The 25,307-nt window shown below is 43.1% G+C and overlaps 1 protein-coding gene across 3 annotated transcripts in view; it reads left to right on the top strand.

The window, feature by feature from the left end:
- The first annotated feature begins 15,150 nt into the window (after positions 1-15,150).
- The window catches only part of MCUR1 (mitochondrial calcium uniporter regulator 1), a 44,427-nt gene continuing 34,270 nt past the window's right edge, over positions 15,151-25,307 (top strand). For all 3 annotated transcript variants that reach the window (XM_037379357.1, XM_037379356.1, XM_037379358.1), the window contains exons 1-6: positions 15,151-15,543; positions 16,411-16,524; positions 17,959-18,062; positions 20,886-20,987; positions 22,622-22,663; positions 24,748-24,819. In XM_037379357.1, the coding sequence (XP_037235254.1) occupies positions 15,279-15,543; positions 16,411-16,524; positions 17,959-18,062; positions 20,886-20,987; positions 22,622-22,663; positions 24,748-24,819 (699 nt within the window). In that variant the 5' untranslated portion in view covers positions 15,151-15,278. The remainder of the gene's footprint in view (positions 15,544-16,410; positions 16,525-17,958; positions 18,063-20,885; positions 20,988-22,621; positions 22,664-24,747; positions 24,820-25,307) is intronic.

A 25,307-nucleotide genomic window follows, 5' to 3' on the forward strand; every position in this document is an offset into this window, starting at 1 on the left:
ACTGCTCGATTGCTGCAAATGCCCATGGCTTTTCATCTGCAGCTTTAATCCACCAGCTACTTCCAAGCTGCATTTCTAGCATTCAAAAAACAATTCCAGCTGCATTTTAATTTCACTGAAAAGTTTTAACAGTCCCAACATGAAACTGCCCACCTGAAGTGCCATCCTGCCTCCTTCCCCTCGCCCCCTTCCCTCCCTGTGCTCTCCAGCTAACAGCTGGTCAGGGCTGCTGCAAGCTGCAACCTGCAGGCAAACGATGCTGCAGTTCCAGGGTTTCATCTAAGCAAAGGTCCTGATCTCGAGATAAATTAGCTGATGTGGAACATCAGTATTGGCAGTCCAGGTTTGTCTTGCTCCGATCTAGAATGACATACTTTGATTCAGTTGAATGACAAAGTTTCGATTCTGGTCAGTGCACAGATATTTCCATTCTACCCAATTGGGTAAAAATTGAGATTTTGGGGGAAACTGTCTTTGCATTTAGTTGTTCTTATGGGAAATGGGGCGTAATACCACTTAGGACTGTAGGTGCTAGTAACGAAAAGAGGCAGCCAGTTAAAGTAGCAATTCTCTTTCTAGTCCTTCCCTGCTCTCCAGTCTCCCAGCTCCCAGCCCCGTGTCTCTGCCCTGCTGTTGGTGTGATTCCCCCAGGCTCAGGGCGGTAAGGAAAGCAGGGCACGGGGTAAGGGGAGGCTATTTTCCAGCAGGTATGTCCCACCTGGGGCGGCTGTGGGAGCCAACAATCGGTGTGGTTTTGTCATTTTAACAACGCATGTGTCTTGCAGAGGGATAATCAATATGTAAAATCACCTTGTAAAGGCTGGGGTGGTTTTTTTCCTCTTTGTATAGAAGACGTGGTTGTTTTCATCCTTTGCAGCCTCAGATCACATGCATGTTGCACACATGAGGACGGGCACGTGGCAGGGCACGATCACCACCTGGGAGGATATCACAAAAGACATAGCTAGGGCATGGATGCATGAATAAAGGTTTGACGTGTAGGACCCTGAAGTCTCCTGCACTCCTGGAAATTTGAGAGGTGTCACTTTCCATGGGGATCCATGAGCTAAATCCTTTTTAACAAAAGCACTGCTGTCACTTTTGGGCTAGTGGAACCTTGGGGCTTCAGCAGTACCGTTCATCTGCATCACCACCACAATGAGATTTGAGAGATGGGACCATTTGCCTTTACCTCCACCAATATGTGTCCATATAGCCCATTTATTGAAACAGTGTCTTCAATACTAGCCTAACAATCCATAATGATTTCCTTGCTCCCAGCAATGTGTCACCTTCAGCTCAGACCTGAGGATGTAGGTGATAAAAGTTAACATCCAGACAGATGATACGTACTGAAAATGCAATTATGTATTGTTTGTTTCATATGTGTCTGATTTTTTGTGTCTGAGCTCCGAAATGCTGCAACAAAGACGCAGTTTCGCTACATAATCTTCTTATTTGTTTTCTAAATCTTTCATTCAGATTTATGCAGATGTTCAGTCTGCAGCTATGCAAAATTTCAGATGGTTGTAGACATAGAAAACACGATCGCTAGTGTTTACATAAGCAAAATCCCTCAGCAACGCTGACTTGAAAACCTGAGTTGACTGTCCCCGCTCCATCTCTGCATAGGCGGCTGATTAGCACTTAGGTTTTAACTTACCTCTTCAAAGTACAGCCAGCGTACAGCTCGGTTCTTCTGAAGCATTTATGAGTTTATACACCGTTGCTGAAATGGAACTTCCGATGTCATCGCACCGATCCCATCTGCCCTTGAGCCGACATAAAAAAGAAAGTGCTGATTCACACTTCCACGCTTGGAAAAATGCTCCTGGGTCCTACTGGCAGACATCGCTCCGTTTGGACCACTGCTGTTACAAAAGCCCCTTGGAGCAAAGACGTCCTTTTTATTTTTGTGTGGTACTTGGCATTGTAACGTCCCGGTCTGTGACTAGGACCCTGAGCTGCAATGGGAATAGAAATAATGTCATAATAAAGGCACTTGGAAAATTCTGCTCAGCTGGCTTGCTTTTGCAGGGATTTGGCTTTGCTCTTAATGAGGTCATGTGAAAGGAGCATTTATTTATTTATTCGTTATTTTTGCATATGTACAAAAGGGTTCTGGAAGCGCACCCTCAGCACCTTTCACACAGCTACAAATCATCTTTATAAAAATAACACTAAACCAAAGTGCAAAGCAGTCACTCAAAATAAGTAGTTAAAAATACTCTTGGTAAATGAAAAGCTGGAATCACATTTCCCTACCAGTGAAGTTCTGTCCCCATCACAGTTGTGTTCAGGGAAAAATAGGGGTCCTTTATACTGGACTTGTAGAGCCAACAGACACGAGCTCTTTCAGACTATAAGAACCGGAGCCTGAAGTTTGGACATAACTTCTGAGTTTGACTTCTAGAGACTGAAGGCCAGACATAAACTCTGTGGAAAAACTTGGGATTTCAAGTGACTTCCTTGGCGCAGCAAAGAGGGGTGGTATCAGTGGGTGTGAGATTCCCTGTATTGCTCTTCTGTGTTCCTAGCAAACAATAAATTATATCTATTCTTCAGCTATTTGTGTCTCCAATATTACATAAAAATAAAAGGACAAGACTCCACTGGATATGAAATATTGACATCATTTTCACATCAACAGCTGTGTATGAAAGTAAAGATACAGCAAAAATTATTGGGTTGTTACTAGGTAGCGCCTCTCCTAAGATAGAGATGATGGCTATCTGCTCCTGTTGCATTTCAGAGTGTTTGGATGACAGTTATATGAAAAATCTAAATACTTTATCGAACTAGTTCTGCTGAAAGTCTTAAAGTCATCTTCTGGGTGATGTTCTTTGTGAACACAGTGTTGTACTCTGAAAAGATGGAATGGCTTAGTCATCCAGGCTGATTAGTTTTGTCAGGCACTGCAAATTGAGTGACCTTCCTTAGGAGTGGTATTTAGGGGGGGTTGTTTTGTTTGAAGTATAAAGTACCTTTTTTTTTTTTTTTGTTCAGCATCCACAGCTGTCTCACTTACTTGTGTGATTCATCAGACGTCATGAGCCACATAAGGATACACTCAGGCTGGATTTTAGAGGAGATGCTCAGGACAACCCAGGCAGAGGCTCTGCTGATGCTGGAGACCCCACTGCATCCCATCAGGGCCAGCACCGGGCAGCTGTGGGTACCACCAGCAGGTGCCGTACGGGAGGTAGGGCAACAGGAGCTGGAAGCACCACACAGGACCGAAGCTCCCACACCTGGGACCTGCTGCAGTACCGACTCAGCACCCAGAAACAGCAGTAGGTCCCATTGCAGCAGCGAGAAGGGTGAGTCTGGAGTGTAAGGAACTGAGCTGAGGTTTATGAGATGTAATGGCTGGGTTTGCCATTCCTTCAGGAGAAAAGCATATAAAGCAAAACATTTCAAGCTTCTTCAGCCATTCACAGTAACCTTAACAAAGTGAGATAACTTAAACACACGAGTTTCTGCTTGCCCTACCAAATTGTAGGGACTTAGCCTTATTGACAAAAGTATGTTCAAAAAACAGTCACTGGCTATATTTTAGGGGCTTTACATCTGTAATACAGGAATTAAAGTAATATTGCTATTTCTGGCAGTGGTGCCAAAAAGAGCATTCATTATTATTTAGCAGGCAGAATACATCTCTACATGACGCTTTCAATGAAAAGATGTAAAATGAAAGGCTTCAGTGTGTAGAAACTAATACAAAATTCCTTCAAAAGCCAGAGCACCCCTCCTCATCTGATGGCCAAGTCACAACTGAAGTAATTTCATCTTCTTAAATTCTGTTATGTCATTTGGGCACACTGGCAGCATTTATCAGTTAGGTACTTATTTCAGCAGCTGTACCTTACCTAAATATATTTATATGAATGTACAGACTACTTTTGTCAGATTTTTACAAAATTGACGAGCTTGAGCCTTTCAGCAACAACATGGATATTCTGTATGGTTTCTGCCAGTTTTAGAAAAGGAATTTTCTGCTGACAAGCAATTAGCTTTCTGCTACTATGAAGATTATTCAATGGCATTTTTGCCATCTGTTACGATGTGTACTTTTCTTAAATGCAACAAAATTTGACACTGAAAGAACAGTGTGGGGGAGAGGTTTCTACACAAGCAGGACCTATCTCAAAAAAAAAAAAAAACAACAGGCACCCAGAACTGAAATCTCTTCTCACATATTCCCCAAAATTCAATGTCTTTCGCAGGTAATTATGTCCCCAAATGACCTTATGGATGCAAACTCTTTTATTGGGCTCCTTTCTTCCATCTGGAAACCTTAGGAAATGCTGTAAGCTAGGCTGTTGTTCGTTAACAAAAGGAAACCTGTTACTTTCTTCTTCCAGCCATGGTATTCATTTGTAGTAATGAGGATAGGGGGAGAAGTTAAGTGCTCTGGGAGATGTGCGTTTTATTTAAAAAGGAATTGTGGTCTAGTGAAATCCTAAAGATAGGAAAGTTAGCTGTTAGTTGGTAATTTCCTTTCTCTTTCTGAATAGCTAAGCAGTTATCTATCACAATTTAAAGGTGCTTTCTTCTAGGTCTTTTGGCTTCACAGTATTTATGTTAGGAAAGCTCTAGATGATGCTGACATGTTAATGTTTTCCCAATTAAATAGGTGCTGCTTTTATATCGTATTTATGTTTGTAAAGTTAATTGTACCTCGGTTCTCCTGTGAGTCACTCCAGCGGGGATGGCTCTCCATGTCAGCTGTAGAGGTGAAAGCCCCCGCTTTGTAGCTGAGCCTACAGCACTGCAGAGCGGCCAGGCTTAGCCCAGCCACGCACTCAGCTTCTGGCATTTATGTCACCTCCCCATGTCTATTGTCCATGACAAGTCTCATAGTTAAGTGATTGTTAGAAGAAACAAAGCATTAGATGACATCTAGAGTTGTGTAAGTAGCTTATGGTTGTGTCCTTCTGCCTTACAAACCACCCCTCTGGAAGGACAGTCTCCTCTGAGCACCCGTTAGGTCTGGGTAACTTGGTCACAGCTAACAGGCATTTCAGAAAGCACACTATGGACCTTGTCGGAGTTTTTCAGTTTGTAGAGTCCTTGGTCGTTCCTAGACAGACAATGCCTTCAGGCTCAGGAGGAGTTTGACTGCATGTCCTCAAGGCCATCGGTTTGGCTGGTGGCTTTGTGGGACTGCAGCGTCAGTTAACAGGCAGCTGCCTGTAAGCTAAAGGTTTCTGAGCTGAAATGATGCAGTTGTACAGCGAATATAACCTGCTTGGTCAATCTACGCACGGAGTATTGCACAAAAGAGAAAGTCACCACCTCGAGACTACAGAGGCTGCATTTCTCCATGGAGGGAAAAATAATCAATTGGATCAAACAAGAAGTTACATTTAACAGTATCCTGCAAACTACTAATAATTATCAACCACAGAGCCTTGGGTTCAGAGCCAGCATCTAGTCTAGGTGCACTAAAGCCCCTGCAACTACTGGAGGCTGCCAGGAGGCAGGTCAGTTAAGCCAAGGCAAGCAATTTCCTAAACTGCAACTCTAACCAAAGATACTGTTGATGCCGAGAGTGAACGAAAAACAAACCCCAGCACACACAGGAGTTATAAGAAAGGAAACATGGGGGTTTATCCTTCCTTGTCTACATTTTTGTAAACAACATTGTAACATGAGTTTTTCTCCCGATTCATGTTGGCAAGTTGTCCTCCCTTTCCCTACAGCCCTACAAGTCTTTGAACACTGATTGGTGTTGCCAGAGAACAGCAGTGTTACCTGCAATGTCAGATATCCCTGCAGCTCAGACTCTGACGGTAGGTGTTTAGGCTTTTGCATCGTTGGCTTGAGATATATACATTACTTTCAGTTTTACACATCTTAAAACATGGCAAGCATAAGAAACAAAGGAGGTTTAACATTAATATTGCATTAAACCAATAACATGAGATTAAATCCAATGAAACAGCTTCCAAAGATCTAATAGAAGATAGTTCTAGAAGGGAGATGTCTAATGGTGTTGAAAGCCTGTTTTGAAAACAAACAGCCAGTCTGAGCTGTTTTGCACAGAGCATGCTGCAGGTTTGCCCTGCTCCCTGAAACTGTTTCTGGCTCAAATAGAAATGTGGATTTTGTGCAGAATAATGAAGTTGGCATGCACTGAAAAATCCATCTCCCCACTTCACAAAGAAATCTCAGGTTGTTGAAGCCTAAGGTCTTGGTGGTCATTAGGAGAGAAAAAGAGAAGCATCTCCAACTCTAATGGGGCCTCTGTAAGTTCAGGCAGAACGTGGCAATCCGCAAGGCTGGAGGTCAGGAGATCCTGGCCACCCCAGGGGGGCCCAAATGTCCCTTTGCTGCAGCTGAGAAAGGGGAACCTCTCTCCACCTCTTTCTCCTAAGTGAGCCCATCTGAGGGAGACCTAGGCACCTGTGGAGGAATGAAGGCAAGTTGATTGGCATTGATGGTATACAGCTGTGGGCTGGCTTCAGGGGCGGTGGGCTGATGTGGATAAGGTGCAGCTGTGGCTGGTTCCTGCCGAGTACTTAAATAGCTCTAAGGGGTATAGAAGAGGAGCAGCCAATGCAGAGAGACCTGGAAGAAGCAGAGGGACAAAAGAGAGAGGGTGTGCCCTGGAGGTAGGAGAGATGAGGAGAAGGGTGCAGCAGATGCAAGAAGCAGGGTGGACTGACCTGAAGCGTATAAAGAAACATCATGGACAGTAGATGAACTGTTGAAACCTTGTGGGGGATTGGTGGCTGTGCTGGGGCAAGGCGTGGGAGCTACTTACTGAAGTTAACCTGGTATGGGGTGGTAAAAGCCTTGTTGCAGCCAGCTAGTTTTGAGAGTACCGCAACAGGCACCAACATGCGACCAAGTCGCCAAGCACGCCCTCTGAGAGCACATCTTGGCTAGTGCCACTGCTGCCTCCTCAGCTGGAAGGCAACTGGAGGAAAAAGGGGGGAAAAAAAAAAAGAAACAGGACTTAAAAGGCTGCAGGCACCTTTAAGGAAACCTAGAAACCTGATGAAAATGATCTATGTGGGTGCAGTGCAATGACCAGCATAAAGTGCCTGTGTGAATGTCTGAAAAATATTGTTTCCAGATCTCATATCTTAAGGGATGGGGGGGGGGGGAAAGAGGAAATGTTTTGTTAATGACTTGCAGATTTGCCCCAGCGTAGCCCTCCAAAATAAAAACAGTACTAGCTGCAGACTAGTGCAGCTGAAATTGTATCTCTTGCTTTTATCGTTTCTGGATATTTTCCATATATAAATGTTTACATTCATATATCTGCATAATGCCTAATTGCATGACTAGGTCCTCATAAAAGCAGAGCTAAGTTCAGCAGCCCTGAACCTCAGCATAAGGATCTTGTTCCATCGCCTTAGTGATTATCTGGTGCAGTTAATCCGGACTGCATGTGCTAGGTTTGATTCTGATGTGCTGCACAGAAATGATGACAGAAAGCCACAGATAGGAGCAAATACCATGAGCTGAAGTTAACGTTCTCTGTTGTCAGATGCCAATAGTAGTTTACAGCATTTTTACCATGGCTGAACAGAAATAGGGTGGCATCTAACCACATCAACCTGCTTCTGCTCCAGTTTTCCTTTAAAATTACTTCTAGGTCACATTTTTTCTGTTTCACATATTTCTGTTCTAAGCTTTGTAAGAATACTGGCTAATGTATAAAGAAATTGCTGTTACTAGTTTCACAATTACTTCTGCTAAAAACATCTGAATAGTTATTACAGTGTTTATATTATTATTATTATTATATCTTAACCTTGCACTTCATTGCTAACCAAAAACAATCCTAGTAACCCAAACGCTCTAACTTAAGAACAGACCACTGTTTTCTTCTCTAATCAACAAATATGACATTAAAACCTTGTCAGATAAGACAATTTCTGCATTTGAACATACATCTCGACTTGTTTGTGTGAAACAAATGTTTTAGACTTAAATATTGTGTGCTTGCACTGCCCTGTCAGCCCAAGAGGAGGCTGTGGGTTTTGCTGAGGTAAGACAGACCTCTTCACAAGTGCCCTTCTGAGCTGCTGTGGGAAACAGCAGTCTTAACCTTGGTGGGGAGGGGGAATGGGAGCAGTGGGAGTGATATTTCACTAGCCATCTCAAGAATCCTGCTAGCTTCCAGGCTTGGAACAAGTAATAGTTGGAAGACATCTAGTTCAGCACTTGTTCTGGGTTGGATCCAGCAATCAAGCCGGTCTATCACAGAATTAGACAAAAGTGTTGTCTAGGTAAGGGGTTTGAGCACTTAGCTGGTAAAATGTGTTGTTCCCTCAAGGATGTTACAGACTCCTTTCTCTCTTGCAGGGTTTTTGTTCTGTTTTTTTCTGAGCGTGAAAAACACTGAAACAAAAAAAAATAATACAGCATATGGTGTCCGATGTATAAATCAGTATACTTCATTGTTACCACGGGAATGAAGACTTGGAAATTTGTTTTCCGCTGCTTTGTGGTCTGTCTTGCATTTTTACTTGTTTAAAGTAAGGCAGCCTTCTCTTGAAGCAGAACAGTTACATTTGGCACCATCAGAGAGTGTCATGTCCAAAAGGCTGGTTGGGTTTTGTCCAGCTATAACAGTAGAGAGGGTTGACAAGATGGAAACATTTCTTTGCTGACAGTTGACACCTATTTTGTAGAGATGGAAAAAGCAGAGGAGAATCCAGCTTTCAGGGTCCTAGGTAGAAAGCACGCCAAGAAGTTCAGCCCTGAGTGATCCTGGGGCCGTGAGGAGCCTTGAGCCTCTCTGTGCAGGTTAGATGGCTCCAAAGACTATGGGCTCCTTCTACATCCCACTTGTCAGAGCCACAAAGTTATCTCTGACCTTTCTCCTTCTCACCTCCACATCCCCAGTGGAGGAAAGCAAGCAAAGGACAGGCTGCTTCTCCTCTGCTTCTGCAATGGCTTCAGCATCTGCTGCAACATGGGTAAGTTTAACCCAAAGAGGCTCTGGAGAGAATGTCACGGTCAAAGTGACTGAAAACTGATGCGGGGCTTGTATCTTCATTGCATTTATTTTTATGGGTTTGGTTTGGATTTTTTTTTTTCTCCTGTGTGCAAAGCTCCCTCAGACATGCCCCTTATCACAAAGGAGGACTCTGCATAATGAATTCCTAACATAATGGTCCCACTTCATAATTAATTTATTCATTCTCTTGCTGTATAACTGTTTCTCTACTTAACTGACTGACTTTGGTAATAGTTCTCTGCATAATTGATTCATATTGCTGTTGATTCTCCCCATTTTTATTTAATACCAGAAATTATTTGCTGTATAACTGCTTCATTGCTTAACTCATTATCTACACAATTGCTTGGTATTGTAATTGATTTGCTGCTTAACGGTCTCACAGGATAATGAATAGCACGTAACGGCTGTCCACTTTTCACCTCCGTTTCCCTTCCCTGCATCAGCCTTTCCCTTTCTTGATGTGACAACACGAAGCTTTCCTGACACCCATTTTATCCACTCAGCCCATTTGAAAATGTCACTGCTATCACCAGTCCCCTGGCCCTTACCCTGATGCCTCCAGCCCCCTTTGGTGTCCTCCCCGGCCACTCTCCCAGCTGCATCACACTGTCTGCAGAGCTTCAGCCCCTTCTCTCTCGTATATCCACAGTGCAGACTCACACGGGTTTTTAAACCTGTATACTCATCCCTTCTGTCCTCCTTCCACCACTTAGCTTCATGTCTGTCCCTTCCATGGATGTTTTTGCTTAATGACCCTTGTAATGTTTCTTTGGCATGTTTATGCCTGGAAGACACCCCTGGACTACTCCAGAAAGCCTCTGCGCTGCCTCCTCCTTGAAATCCTCCCTCAAGCACACACCTTCCGCGCTCCACACAATGCCTGTTATGCCAGAGCCCACTAGTGTTACTATCCCTTGTATAACAGTGGTAAAACTTTAAAACTGTGAGCAACACACCCAGATTGCTTATGCATCCTCACACTGCTCCTGATCCTAATTCTCTTCAAAACATATGATGTCCTTCTTAAAAAGCACACGTACGCTGGTGACTTTCTCTTGTATATTTGCACTGCCCTGCCTGAGATGTCTGGGAGAAAATGTAAGTAACACATGCATTTCCAGAAAGTTAAAAAGCCAGCACACAACCATCCTCAGCTTCTTTCCTTCCTGTCGAGATGACTCCAAAACTTCAATCTACTCTTCCCCTATTCGCTTGCTCAGAAATTACATTTTGTTCTGAATCTCCTGTCAGTATAAGCCAGATCTCCAAGGAGCGATTGAAATGCAGCAACGGAAGTCCTGCCTGACAATCCCACTGCGGGACTCCTTTAGAAAAGAAGTAAGACCAGGGTTGTAGAGACATGAAATTCTTATTTGCAACTTACATGATTCCCTAGGTGTAAAGATAAAGAAAAAATAAGTAACTCCTACAGACAACTTCCTCCCTCACTGCTGTCTTCCTGCATATGGCAATCAGAGGCAGCCACTGCTGCCCTTCCGTGCCATGAGAACGATTCCTCCCGCCTTTATTTAGTCAAAGGTGGCGGATGCATCGATGTTTTCTATACAAGGTAATTCTTGGGTTGGTGGGAAGGGATATTGGTCCAAATTGCTCTCCATTGTAAGGCACTCAGCTTTGATAGCTTTAAACATAGATGGTATTTATCTGCTCCTTATACAGGTCAAACACGACTGATGAAAACATAGCAAGATTTAATATTCTAATACAAATGCCATTTCTTATTGATGTCAAGCATAGCACTTGAATAAATATTATACCTCCTTCCATGAAGAAATCACAGTAGGGTTATTTCTGGCAATTGAACCAGCTTCCAGGAGATGTGTTCTGCTGGGGGTTTCTGCAAGGAGCTTGGTGCATGACCCCATTTTAAGATCCCTGGAATGCCTGTTTAGCAACTTGGGGGATCAGGTCGATTGGTTTAAACCTTGTCTGGGTCCTATGACTTTGAACTGGAGCAGCACTGACAGCCAGCACCATTAGCAGTTGCTGCCATCTACGGGTAGGATCATTTTAGCTTTATTCCTCAGTGATTCTTCGTTACGAATAATATACCCGTTCTCATATATAAACAAATATAATGGAAGAAATAAATGACACAGTTATCATTGCTTTCTCCACTAAAAGGGAAGCAAAATAACAGAGAAGGACTTCACCTATGCATCCACCTGAAAAGAACAGAAGATTTTGAACACTTAAAATTATTATCTGCTGTAGACAAGGGAAAAAAAATTATATTGCTTTATTTTCCATCTTCAGTATGTCACATGCCGCCTTTGCTTTAAAACCATTGGGGCACACTTATCCCTGATTGAACAGCACCGAGATGACTCCAAATGCACAAATGCACCTTATCATTTGCATATTCATTTGAATGCTGTTATAGCTTTTTTCTTTTTTTTTTTTTAATCCCTTCAAAGTGGGAAAGCATTCATGCACTGGTGACTCTCATTCTTTTCCAGCCTGGGAGGTTTTTAGCTTTTCCCATTTAGAATTAAGAGCAGTTTGTGGTATTCATCACCCATGACAGCTGTTAATCCCTCTCAACTCTATACAGTCACTGTGCTAAAACATTCTAAGTAACAGGACTATTCAATGCTATTTTGGATTGCACCTGTGGTCCCTTTAGCTCATTCATCTTTCTCTGACACTGGCTAGTACCAGGTGCTTGAAGGGGGGAAAGTGAAAAACCTCTATAGTGGAAAATTAATGCAAAGGCACAAGAACTTGCTACTACAAGTAACTGCATCGTAAAATCCCTTTCACAAGCCAACCACATCCATCTAAAACCTGATTTCAGTTGTTGATCCCTCCCAATTCCTGTTGGGAAGCTTTTCACAAGGGCTGTTCTGTTGAGTAAAAACCTTTTAATTTCCAATCGACATTTATTTCTGGCCACTTCACACCAAATGTTCCTTTCTCAATAATGTCCTTTTGCACAAAGCATTTCTTTTTTCTTCTCTGCCTATTTTTAAGCTCCTGTTTTGTTTACAGATGGAAACAAGATTCCCTCTCAAGCTTTGTTTCGCTAAGCTAAACAAGCCAATCTCTTTTTAACCACCCACGACAGAAAAAACTCCACTCCCCTTAATTATTCCATTGATGCTAGGTGGCCAGTGTGAATATGAATTCATATTTCCTGTATTGGATAACTGTGGTTTGTATTTGAAATGACATTATACTCAAGGGTCAATGAAACTTTCCATGAAACTCCACTAAAATACCCTACTTGATGCACCTTAGTGTTACGTTTGCTTTCCTCGTGGCCATAGCACATCGGTGGGTCAACCATACCTCTCAGAGCTCGTGTTACTCTCCCCTTCAGTCTTCACCTAAAAGTACAGCAGGTATTATTAGTCCTTATTTTGCGCTTTGCATCACTTCGCCATTTCTGTTACCCCAGTTTTTAAGGTCATCCACAACTTCTTAATCCTGCTCTGCAGATTTCACTGTTGCAGCCAAGGGGGTTATAACTCTTTGATCCACGAACGCTGTGTGCCAGCAGGGAGAAAGTTTTCAGGCCACTAAGCATGTAACCTTCAGCACTTGCTTCATTTATAGTCCCTGAGTAAGACCTAATGACTTCCATGGGGCAATGGATAGATTAAAGCCAAGCATTAAGCAGCCTAGAATCATGAGACAGCAGAAAGTTGTTTGTCCCGTCCTTTCCTGGCTTGTGACTACACTGCTTATGCCTTTTCATGCAGGAATTAGTCCCTGATGCCCAGTTAGCAAAACTGATAGCCCTGAAGTTACTGCAGCCCACCGAGGGTGCCCCCAGGCCTCGGTGAATCCACCTGCTGGTTCATATCCACCAACCTTCAACGTGGAGATGGTCGAAACAGGGGACATGGGAGATGACAGCAGGAAGGGGGAAAAATGAATGAGTTGATCTCTGACACAAAGACGGAAAGTCAGCTGCACGAGGAGATCTCTGTAGCCAGCGGTAGTGACTTTCCTTCCCTTCAAGAAGATGAAAACAGGCACTGTGTGATGGCCAGCACGTGGGTGTATTTGACCTGGAATGGGCTGACTCCAGCTGCAATCACAGCCCTCATCGATACAGCGCTTCTTGCATGCATCCTCTGCCATTGTATCCAAGAGCAGAAATCACCTGCAAAACGCAAACCGGCAGATGATGCAAAAGGAGACAGCTCAGTAGTCATAATTTTGCCTTTCAATTGTCACAGCAAGCACAGAGCTTTGAAAAGGATCATTGAAGAAAGAGTATCGAAGAAAGAGTATCACAGAAAATACACTGTGCCAATTTCTGAATCATCCATAGATGAAAACACAACTGCCTGCAGGCTCACAAATGTCAGCATTTACTGCCATGCTAATGCCAGGCAACGTGCATACAACAGCCAAGCAGATGCAAGGCACATTAGGCAAGTTTCTGCTTTTATTTATAATGAAAACAAACAACTGTGTGGGTGAGCCCACCCATGCCCCTCAACTTGTGCAGTGCAAGCGGTTTGGGAAATGGCTATTCATGTAGGATGAGCCCGCAAGTAGATTACCACTTCAGTATATCAGAAAGGTATTATTTATAGCTTATTTTTGTAGTAAGAGCGATGGCTTCTAGCATTCTGCTTTACCACGCCAGCAGCTGGAGGGAGTTGCTGCAATAGACGCTGGCCTCGTGCACACGCATTGTCCCAGCCGCTGGGATGAGCCGTGCCATGGTGGTTCACCTGCCTCCGCATGGAGCTGGGTGGTTCCATCTTCATAGTGACCAACCATAATTATCGATTCTGGCAAGAACAAAAGGTGCCACGTGTTTTTTGTGAACATGTATGCAACCCATACCAGCGATGCCAGGGCGTTAATGTATAACAGTATATGTATAACCTTAGGTTTAATGTATAACCTTAGTATTTGCGCAGCCTTAGAATAATTACTCAATTGTAAACGAGAAGTCCTTATATTAGTGTAATTGTTCAGCTAGTGATCAAGAAGGTGTGGTATTGAACGGACAAAATTTATGATCTAACTTGAAAGGAACATCTAGGATAAAAGAACTGATTGAACTTCACAGGTAAGAGAAAAGAACTGATCGAACCTCATGGAAACCCAGCAGGTTTTGCCAAGTAACATCGTAACAGGACTAAGATGACCAGGTCATGGAGTATTTGGGAATGAATTTGGGTCAGTGGTTGCAAAAGCAGCCCTTCGACTCAGTTCGAAAGAAACTACGCATGTGCAAAAGGAGGGACTAATGTAAATGAATCTTGGGCAGATAACGAAATATATAAGGATCCTGGAAAAATGAATGCAGAATATAAAGGACATATTTGAGGACAAGGTGAGCACATTAGGAGGAGATACCCCTGTACTCCCAGCACCGTAACGAACCACCCCTGCTTTCGAAACTTCAAAATAAGTCTTAGAATGATTCTCCGGCCGATCTTTCGGCAGCAGAACAGGCCAACAGCCTTGCCGTGAAGTATGCGCACCACAGAAAATGGCAGTGGGCCAAGCTGGTTTCCTCTCCTATTAATTCCCTGCAAATATTAAGTAAACTTGCTTTACCAGCATGTAAGGCTAAAGGCCACCTGTATCACCCGTGCTGCCATGCAGTGCTAACGCGCGGCCTGGCCCGCTCCCGCGCCAAGGGAAGTGTTCCATTAAGGCCCCAGACTTTTTGAATCCTTAAGTTCTAAGACCTAGTTCTTAACTAAGGCTCCAGATCCACCCAGTTCCCTAAATTCTGCTCATTACTGCGTTAGTAACACTGACACCTGACATCAGGGCCCTTTTGGCTGCTGAACGCTGCTCTTGGCCCAGAACTAAACACAACGTAAACATGAGGTGGGGGCGGCAGTGGGACGGGGACCGGGACCGGCACAAACCACCCTCCCAAAATGCTCTTTTATTCACTTCAGTAAAGGATGGGGCTAGCTGCGCGACGCCTGGAGAGCCTGTGCTGCTAGCAGCTAGCTCCTGGCGCCCCAGCAAGCCCGGGTCGCGGCCCACGGGGGCCGGGCAGCGCCGGTGCCGCCGCGACCCCCCGGGAGGGTACCGGCTCCGCCCGCCCGCCCCGCGTTTCTCGGCGCGGCCGCCGCGTGAGCCACAGAATCAACCGCGGCCGCTGGCGGCGCCACCCGCCTGCTTCGCCACGTGCCGGAGGCGGAAGTGAGACACGGCGCGCGGCGGAAGTGAAGCGCCGGGGCGGCCCGTGCTCGGCGATGGCGTCCTCCTTGTAGCGGCGGGCGCGGCAGCAGCCGTTCCCCTCCTTCCTCCCCTCTATCCGTCGTCGGGACCGGGCGGCGCGGCTATGGCCAGGGGCCAGGCGGCCGCGGCAGTGAGCGGTGGAAGGCGGGCGCTGCTGCTGCTGCGGTCGCGCTGCGCGGACGGCGCCCTCCCGCCCGTCGCCGCCGCCTCACGTGACGGCCGCGCGGCCCCCTCCCCCGCGCGCCGCCGCCTCAGCGAGTGGCAGCGCCCGGCCGCGCCGCGGGGCCCCGCGGCCGCCGTTACCGGCAGCGAGGGGTGGGGAAGGCGCGTCGGCGGGGCCGGCAGGGAGAGCCGCTGCGGGGAGCGGGGTGAGGAGAGCGGGGGGGCGGGGTGGGGAGTCACCGAGGCTGGGGGAGCCGGGGGTCTGCAGGGCACCGCCGCCCTCCGCGGCAGCGGTGGAGGCTGCCCGTAGCGGCGGTTAGGGGAAGGGGTTTTCTCCCCCGAAGGCTAAATTGGCTGTTTTTTATTGATCTGTAAGGCAGCTAAGGCATAGCCGTGTCTTTTGTCCAGTTGTCTTAAAATATACGTCTTAAATATATATTCATGGTTATAGATACGGCTAAAATAAAATATATGTCTGAAAATACAACGTCTTTCGGGACAGAGAGTTCGGCCTCCTGACGATTTACCTCACGTTCCAGCTTGCGTTCTTCCCGCCAGCTGGGTTATGTGAGTGTCCCAGTGGAAACTACGCTGGCTTAGGTTTGCATTCAGCGTTGAAAATATTTTCTGTAAAAATGTTAAATGGCAGTTTGTGAGTGATTTTTGTCAGAAAGGCAACCGACAAAGGTTTGTGTTTTTAACAGAAAATGGAAAGAGCCTGTGAGTTTAGTCTGCAAAGCTTGGAAGTGCTCACAGCTTTCACCGGTTGTGCTGGCGATGGTAAAGGAACAAGTTTCCAGACCCTGACACTTGGTGGGGGTTTTCCAGGACATCCTCTTGGAGAGCGTTCACAAGTACAGCAGTAGCGTATTCTGTTTTCAAGCTCTTGCGCTTGTTCGTTCGATACCTTTTCAGTTTGAAGCAAGCTGTGTTAATCTCGACGCACAATCTAAAATTTTGTCATAAATAAAAAGTATTTGGGGTAGTAAGGAAATTCCAGGAAAGCAAACAATTTGATTAATTATTCTTTCTTAAAAGTAACTTACATTTTTTTCATCTCTTTTAATTTTCAGATGTAAGCATCTCTGCATCATCGTCTTTACAAAGCAAAGGGAATATTTCCTTACTGGGGAATAGGAAGCTTTTTTTTGACACTCATGCGCTGGTATGCCTCTTGGAAGAAAATGGTAATTTGCTGGAAACAGGTGGCTTTTTTAAATGGGATTTTATGAGTGTTGTTTTAGTTTACAAAGTCTGTTACTTCTCTTTGATGTGTGATGTTACAGCTTCAGTTTTACAGATATATTTTTATATACACTGGATAAGAACTTGTAGGGGGTTTTCTACTTCCAAAAGGAAACAGTGAGCTTATATAACTTTGATTGGAACAATGTGTTATTCTAATGGTAATTAAAATGCTAAAAAGAAATTAAATTTTAAGAATTTGGAGTAAGAAACAGAGTTTTCAAGGTAGTGGTTTAAAATGTATTAATTGGATTCCAACGTATTTAGTATATAACACCCTGAATATATAACAATGTAATACAATAGGATTGAATGCAGAATACTATGTAAAATGCAGCTTCTAGGACAGATCGTAGAATACTATTTGAAATATGGCTGCTTTTATGCTAAAACATAAGGGAATAGATTATTTTGGGTTCACACTAATGTTGCTGAGGTGGGGAAGGTATTCTAAGGTGAAGTTCTGTACAGCTATATTGGCTTTTAACAGCTCTCCATCCCTGAAAAGGAGAGTGTCTGCTCTCTTTCCCCTGCCACATGGCTTTTCTCTCTTTCCACGGGCCAACCTAATTCTCAGAAAAGTCGCCAGCTCTTTTGCTGGATTGGTAGTCTGAGATGCTAGTTGAATGAGCCCTGGGGATGAGGGATAAGGAGAGAGGGGTATCTCTTCTTCCCTTTGGTGGTGGCAAACTATTGCACTAGCTCAGCTATTGAAAGCGTCTCACTCTCAGACCCCGTATGTGCCAACTGCTAGTTAGTTTGAAACAATCATGCTTTTCCAAGTGTTTCTTCTCATAATGATCAAATCTTGTTCATGGAATTTTTGCTTCTACATTTTGAAAGTGAAGAAGTTGAGAGTATTTCTGGTGACAATGTTTTACCATAGTTCGCAATATATTCAATTTGAAAAGTTTCTAATAGGGACTCGGAGGCTCGTAGGCCTAAAATCAGAGCAGTTAGCTTTTTTCAACTGCTGAGTTTTGCACATCTTCAGCGGTACTGGAAGATTCAAAGTATAATGAAATTAAGTGTCTGCTTTTCAGGTGAGAATTCTTGCTCATAGAAATAACCACATGTGACACATGACATTCCAGAATACTTCTAGATAATTTCCAGCATTTATCCTGCTGATAATTGTAGTAGTGCTGTGCTGCAGAAGCAGCTATACTATGTCACAAACATAATTGTGAGGTGGAGGAACTTGGATGTACTGACTAGTTGTGTTCTTTTGTTAGTGCTGGATCAAGAGGAGTGTCTTACTGTCTTTCATAACTGACATTCATTTCAACTTGGCGCTGAGTATAGCAAGTGGCGTTTCTGTAAACTGTTCAGATTAAGATCTTTTTCTGAATGTTGTTGCATTTTGTTTTGCTTAGGGTTCACAACTCGGCAGTCGGAGGTCATTGTATCTGCATTAGTGGAAATTATGAACACCAACCTGGATATGATTTACAAGGACATGGTCACCAAAGTACAGCAGGTTAGATCAGAGACAACAATGGGCCTAAAGTAAATCAAAACATTGTATGCCTGCTAATGAAATATATGTTGCTAGTTATTATTTGTTAGATGAGATATTTTAGAAGTGCGAACATGAAGAACAAACATCCCTGTGTGTATCTGTTGGCTAGTTAAATTTGTCTTGACTTCATCAAATATTTGTGTTGTGGTGGACCTTGAGATTTAGGTGCTGTGAGCTGGTATGCAAACCACGGGTAGCTTTTTCGTTTCAGCCTTATTATAGTGTGAAATAGAATCACTTAGAAGGCTTTTAGACAGACATAGGAGGTATTCAATACATGGATTTGAATAGTTACAGCTCCTACTTATTCTTTTGTGGACTTGTAACAAGGAAGTACAGTTTCCTTCTGTTACTACCCTGTTATATGGTACCTTTCTATTTATCTCTTCATGTCACAATGACATTCATATTGTGTCAGAATTGAGCTGAATTTTTTTTTTATATGATGTTTTTAGGGCATAATTGGTGTAGTTGTATACACTGATAAGATGTAGGAAAGTGTATAGTTTGTATGCTAATATAGAAGTCTATCTCCTTTTCCTTTGATGCATACATTGTTCGTGGTATCCTCTAAACCTACCCAGCATGTACGTTTTGGTGGGAGGAAGTGAAGAAAACTTGCTTGGAGGTTGACTGATAATGCTGAATATCTGCAGAGATCCTTCCTGGCTACCAAGAAATGGTGTACAAGTGAACTGGATTGTTAGCTTCGACTTCTGAGGGAATGATTGCTTTGATGAATAATTGGGTCTGGAGGCAAGGCGTGTTCTAATACTGGCTGTGTTTTTTCTTTTTTTTGTCATTTTTTTTGGGGGGGTGGGGAAGGGTGACAGCCCTTTGTCAACTCATACAACGGTAAATCCGTCTAAGGAATTGGACATGACAGTGTTGAATATTGCCATGTTGAGCTGTTAGGCATCTGACTTCAGAAATGAAACTGCAATTCAGAGTAAGACATGATTCACTGCATGTGGAACTTGAGCATCTTTGAATGGCTTTCACAATATCTGCTATGCTGGATTCCCTGCCACATAAGCTTGTGAGATAGTGCTGACAAGAAGCATACAACCTCTTCGGCTGCTCCGTGAGGCTGGGCTTTACAGCCCCAACTCCTCACCTTCTGAGCACAAGCTTTAAGTTATTTCATAGTAACAAGGCTGCTGTCTTAAAACATGAGAAAACAGCAGCTGCTGTCTTGGTAATATAATAGTCTTGGCAGTACAACATCTCATTTAGAAGTGGGATACCTGGATTTTGCACTGCCTTCCATCTAGGGAGGTTCCAGCCCATCATTCCTAGCTTTTTAGATTCCAGGCTAAGAAGACATGTGAGTGCTTCCTCCTCCTGCGCTGAACTTGTTCCACAGTCTGTCAGGGAATGCAACACTAAAGGGACCCTTTCTCCTGCGGTTGGTTGTATTTTAAGTAAGCAGTCTGCAATAAGCAATCTCAACATCCTTCTGTGCTCAGCCTTTTTGAATGAAAGTAAACAAGTTTTCCTTCGTTTTGTACTGAATTCAATGTTGCTACTGATGGTAGATGTTTTCTGAGACTCAGATTTGACCCTTAGGTGACTTTTTGCCATTAAGATTTAAAGGTGCAGGTTTGTATGGCGTGCTAAGATAAAGCAGCTCAGGAGGTGTGCATGCCATGAATTCTGGGCAACATGATAAACCTGTACTTCTTTGTAGTCTTTTTGCATAAGGTCTTGTGCCAAAAGAGAATGAGGAATTGGAATAAGGTTTGGAACGTTCTGGATGTAGTTATTACCATTAGGCCATAGTTGGGTATGAAAAAGATAGTTTTGCACTGGTTAGATAAAACCTTATGGAAAAATAAGTGTGTGTGTGTGTGTGTATAGACATCAGGAAGAGAAGGAATGTAGAAGATTCTGTTCTCTGTTTTCTGAGTTCATTGAAGAGAGAACAAAAGCAAGATTGGAGACATCTGGGAGTAAGAGAAGAGGTGTCCATGGCAGTACTCTTTCTGTAGACTTTTTGTAATGTGTGCAGTACACTGACCCCGTTTTTTCAGTCTTGTGGCCAGGCTACCTGGTGAGGCTCCTCCAGATGCCGCTTGGAAATATAATGCTGCAAGTTAGAGTAGCATTTCCTGAGTGGCTGTGTCAGATTTGTAGGGTTCTTAGTCCAGAATCAAAACCAAGGGACTACTTATTAGAAGGAGATCTTCAGAGAAGAGAAAAGGCAGTCCCTGTTGGCATGTGTGGATTGTGTAGGAACTAGAACAATGTCTCCAGACTTTGCCGTCCTTGAAAATTGCAGAGCATTCTTGTTTGTCTTCTGTCAGTTCAGTGTAACAGGCTGAGCAGAGCAATTAAAACTGTAAGTATAGTGCGTGATTCTGAGTAGCGAAGCAGAGTGAGCCCTCTTGCAGGGTGAGGTAACAAAGGAGGTAACTACAAACCAGTATGGTTGCGCTGAGGAGTTTAGGTCTGAAAGCAGGGTTTTCTCGCTTAGCTCAGAGACACCTCTTCTCTCCCTAATGCCGGTGCTACCTTAAGAATTTGAAGACTTGGAAGAAACTATTTCCTAGGCTATTAACTGAATTATTCTGGTCTGCTAATTTTGTCAAACGTGGCCAACTTACTTATTTTGCCACCGTCCCTTGATTTATCTTGCTTTCTGAAACTCAGATACTCAATCTGAAATTCCTGAATTAAAACTTTTGGGGTACCAAAATAACCTGTCATATTTGTAGGCACAGATGAGAAAAAGCATTATAGTTGTTACATCTTCTGAGGTTTTTCTTTGTTCTTTTAAAGGAAATTGCACTTCAGCAAGTAATGTCCCATATTGGTGGCGTGAAAAAGGACATGATTATTTTGGAAAAAAGTGAATTTTCAGCACTTCGTTCAGAAAATGAGGTAAAAATCACTATTTTGGAAAGTGCTACTCTAGCACTTGCTTATTTTTTCCCATGGTGTAAAAAAAGTCTCGTACCCAAGGGGTTGGCTCTGGGGCCAGTATGGTTTAACACCTTCATTAATGATCTTGTTGATGGGGCGGAGTGAACCCTCAGCAAGTCTGCAGATGATTCAAAGCTGGGAGCAGTGGCTGATACACCAGGCAGTTGTGCTGCCATTCAGAGGGACATCAGCAGGCCGGGGAAATGGGCCGACAGGAATCTCCTGAAGTGGAACAAATACAAATGGCAAGTCCTGCCCCTGGGGAGGGATAGTGCCATGCACTGGGACAGGCTGGGGGTGACTAGCTGGAAAGCAACTCTGCAGAAAGGGCCCTGAGCGTCCTGGTGGGCACCAAGTTGACCACAAGCCAGTGATGAACCCTTGTGGCAAAGGTGGCCAACAGCCTCCTGGGCTGTGTTAGGGGGGCTGACAGTGGGTCAAGGGAGGTGATCCTTCTCCTCTGCTTGGCCCTGGTAAGACTTCATCGGGAGTGTTTGGTCTAGTTCTGGGCTCTCCAGTGCAAGGGGGCATGGACGTGCTAGACAGAGTCAACAAACTGTCCAACAAGATGACAAGTAAGTGACTGGAGCATCTGACCTATGAGGAAAGCCTGTGAGAGCTGGCAGTGCTTAGCCTGGAGAAGAGAAGGCTCAGGGGATTTCATCAATGTATTCACATATTGAAGAGAGGGTATAAAGAAGAGACAGGCTCTTTCCAGTGTTGTCCAGTGGCAGAACAATAGGAAATTGACACAGATCAAAATGCAGGAAATTATGTTTAAACATAAGAAAACCCTTTTTATTGTAAAGGTGGTAGAGCACTGGAATAGGATACCCAGAGAGGCTGTGGACTCCCTGTCCTGGAGATACTCAAACCCCAACTGGACATGGCCCTGAGCAACCTGCTCTAGTTGCCCCTGCTTTGAGCAGGGGATTGGACTGGATGATCTCCATGATAGAAGATGCTACAGCTCTACCTGTTCCATGTATCTTTTGAAAGAGATAAAGTAATAGAAAAAATTTGGATTAGAAAGGACCTCTAGAGAACGTTAGGTGGTTGCAGGCTGCAGTGTGATTGCCATTTAGCCATCTTTTAAAGCTGAAGAAACCCAGCTCTCTGTCCTCCTCACTGCCCGTCCCCAACATAGTGTGCTTCGGCCCCCTGTCATCTTCATGACCCTCCACTGGACTTGCTCCAGTCTGTCAATGTCTGTCTTTTACCAGGGAGCCTAAAACTGGACACAGCACTCAGTGCAGGCTCGCAAGTGCTGAACATGGGGAATAATCACTTCCTTCAGCCTGCTGCTTTTACTCTTGTTAATGCCATCCTATGCTGTTGGCCATTTTTACTGCTGTGGGACATCACTGGCTTCTGTCTTGTGCTGTTTGGAAGTGCACAGTACTGAGTAAACGTGTGTATACGCACATACCTGTACGTGTACCGAGGACATAGTTAAACCACGCTTGGTTTGCCTTCTTTTTCACATTATGCATTATAGACATTGTTATTGATCATGCAAATTCATCAGTGTTTCTAGATTACGTGGGTTTATGTACAGTAATAAAGTGCACAATTTTTTTCTGCTCTTTCAGAAAATAAAACTTGAACTCCAGCAGATAAAGAAGCAAGTCATGGTAAGATACGGTACCAACAGAATTAAGAATTGACACCTGTGTAGTTTGCTTTGAAAATAAAAAATAACAATTGTAAAAGCTGTACTTAATTGTGATACACAGGATACTGAAATTGCAGTTGATGGTATACTGTGAGCTGCAACAAAGACAATTCCATGTGTACTTTTTTTTTTTCACTTATGTGTCCTTAATTCAGTTTCAGAAAGCAGCTGCTATGTCATGGTTAAGGCTGAGTCGAGTTCTGCTTTTAGGGCTGCCTGTTACATGTAAAGGTGCAGCATGCTTTTAGAATTGCTAATTGGTTTGAGTTTTGGTTGTGGGTTTGGTGTTGTGTTTTGAAGACTTACCTGTTAGCTGTCCAAAATTTACAATAGCTTTTAAATGGCTGCTTTAGACCACAAAGTTTGGGACCATATAACCAAATAACCATTACAAGAAAACAGACTCTCTGTAGAAAATGTACTTATTCTTATTCTTACCAGGTTTAAGCATCAGTGCTGTGTTTCTGTTCTTCGTTTGTTTGGCTGGAATAGCACTCCAAATACCCTTCTACCATAAGAAACATCTTAAAATCTGTTATTTCAATGGGTGTGGAGTCAAAAGCAGCCTTTACACAGAAACAAACAGTCTTGCAAGAGTGATTATGATTGGAAACTAGGAACATTAACTGCTTTTAGGGAGTATGGACATCTTATTTGAGAACTACTGTTTCCTGCTGAAGTGTCCTTCTTAGGTGGAAGGATGGAACGCTCTTCCTTCCCTAGGATTTGTCTGTGAAACTGTCAGACTGTGGACTTGAGCTAGCTGTCCATGTGGCCAAACTCAGCCTACTGCCTCCTTGCCATTTCTTTCCTATTCTCATCAATGTCTTTTTGTATTGTCCTCTTAAAAAGGAGAATATAAATTTCTCAAGGCTAATCCTGCATGTTTAGTACTGTATTATGAAGTGCTTAATACAGCTGTTTTCATAATACCATTTAAAAATACTTTTGGCATCTAATTTTTGAATTGTAACTTATTTTGTAGTTTTAGTTGCATATTAATGAGTTAGTATAATCCACTGGTAGAGCATCAAGGGTGTGAGTAATCTTTTCTTAAAAGCTAGATGTCTTAAATTTAACTTTAAGCTGTAAATGTAATTCTCACAAGGGCAAGTTATTTTATGTTTGCTTGTACATTTTCCTTTAAAAGACAAAAAGATGCAATGTTGTAGAAGTTTAAGAAAAAATTATTTCTAATTTTTGATTGATTAAACTGTAATGTATCGTGTTGTAATGACATCTAAATCATAAACCAGTTCAAAAATTCAAACATAGAAATTGAGTCTGATTATTGTCCATACTAACTTAATGAACTCTTGACTAGTTGACATTGGCCTACTTGAGAGATGCTTACTTGGTTTTAATACTAGAAACTCCCAGAACATCAGCAATCTTTTGCTTCTCCCACACATTCATCTGATCAGCAGTTTGCCGCATGACAAACTGTCAGCTGGCTGGAATTCCTGCCAGGAGGTTGCATTAAAATGGCAGCTGTCACTGAGAAAAGCAGGAATCGCAGTCACTGATGAAATAAAATGGAAGTCTGCAACTTAGGGTAGTTTTGAAAAGTTAGGTTTTTAAAAAATATAATAAACATCTTGTGACTTCTAAAATGCCTATAGCTTTTTCTGAACGCTTTTTTTACACTGGAAGGTTAGAAACTCCTTTTGAAGTTATTTTGAGGCTTCAGGTTGCTTTGTGGAGCAAGTCCAACTTATAGGGGTACCTAGACCTTGGATTTCTAGAAATCAGAGAGAGTTAGAGGGTATAGGAAACATTCCCAGCATTTATAGAAGGATATGCTCTCAATTAAGTGCTGTTCTCAGTGTTCTGATTTTAAAATCAATTGTTAGATTTTGATTGTGAGATCCAATTCTTGAGTATTTTAGGAATACTTACACTTTTGAAAATTATGTACACTAGTTAGAGAGAAGATTCATTCCTGAGATGTGTAAGGAAAGGCGCAATATATTTGTCTAATTCTTTCTGCTCGTGCTTAAATAGAAAATCATGCATGCTGCTCTATCTTTTTTTTCCCATTAGGATGAAATTACCAAAGTTCGTGCAGATAACAAGTTAAACCTAAACCTAGAGAAGAGCAGAGTAAAAGAATTGGTAAGTTTTAGCTACTTTCTTCTAGAAACATCTCTACATGGAGTCCTCTCCAAATTTGTGTAAGAGCATCTTACCCAAAGAGCATTTTCGTACTTATCTATAGTATCACTCAGCTTCAAGGTGGTAGTAATCCAAGTTACTCATCCTTATGCTGCTATAGTACAAGGTGCCATGTTTGGTTTTGTATGTCTGTCTGTTTTGATGTTGGTTTAATATCCGGATTAACATATTACACTTAAATATATCAGATATTTGTATTTAATCTAAATATGCTGACTAGCTGCCTAGAGGTTTTCTATGTTATTAGTATATGTCTCTTTTCACACCTGATTAAACTTACATATTTATTAAATGTGTCATCACTGAAGATGATTCATTTGCCTATAGCTAAAGAATTTATAGCGTAGCTAGTTTGTCAGGAAGTACCTATTGTGAAAATAGTTACAATTTTCTTTTATTTGGAACTGATACTGGTTCAGATCGTTTTG

This window comes from Falco rusticolus, chromosome 3 (genome assembly GCF_015220075.1).
Source record: "Falco rusticolus isolate bFalRus1 chromosome 3, bFalRus1.pri, whole genome shotgun sequence".
NCBI lineage: Eukaryota > Metazoa > Chordata > Aves > Falconiformes > Falconidae > Falco > Falco rusticolus.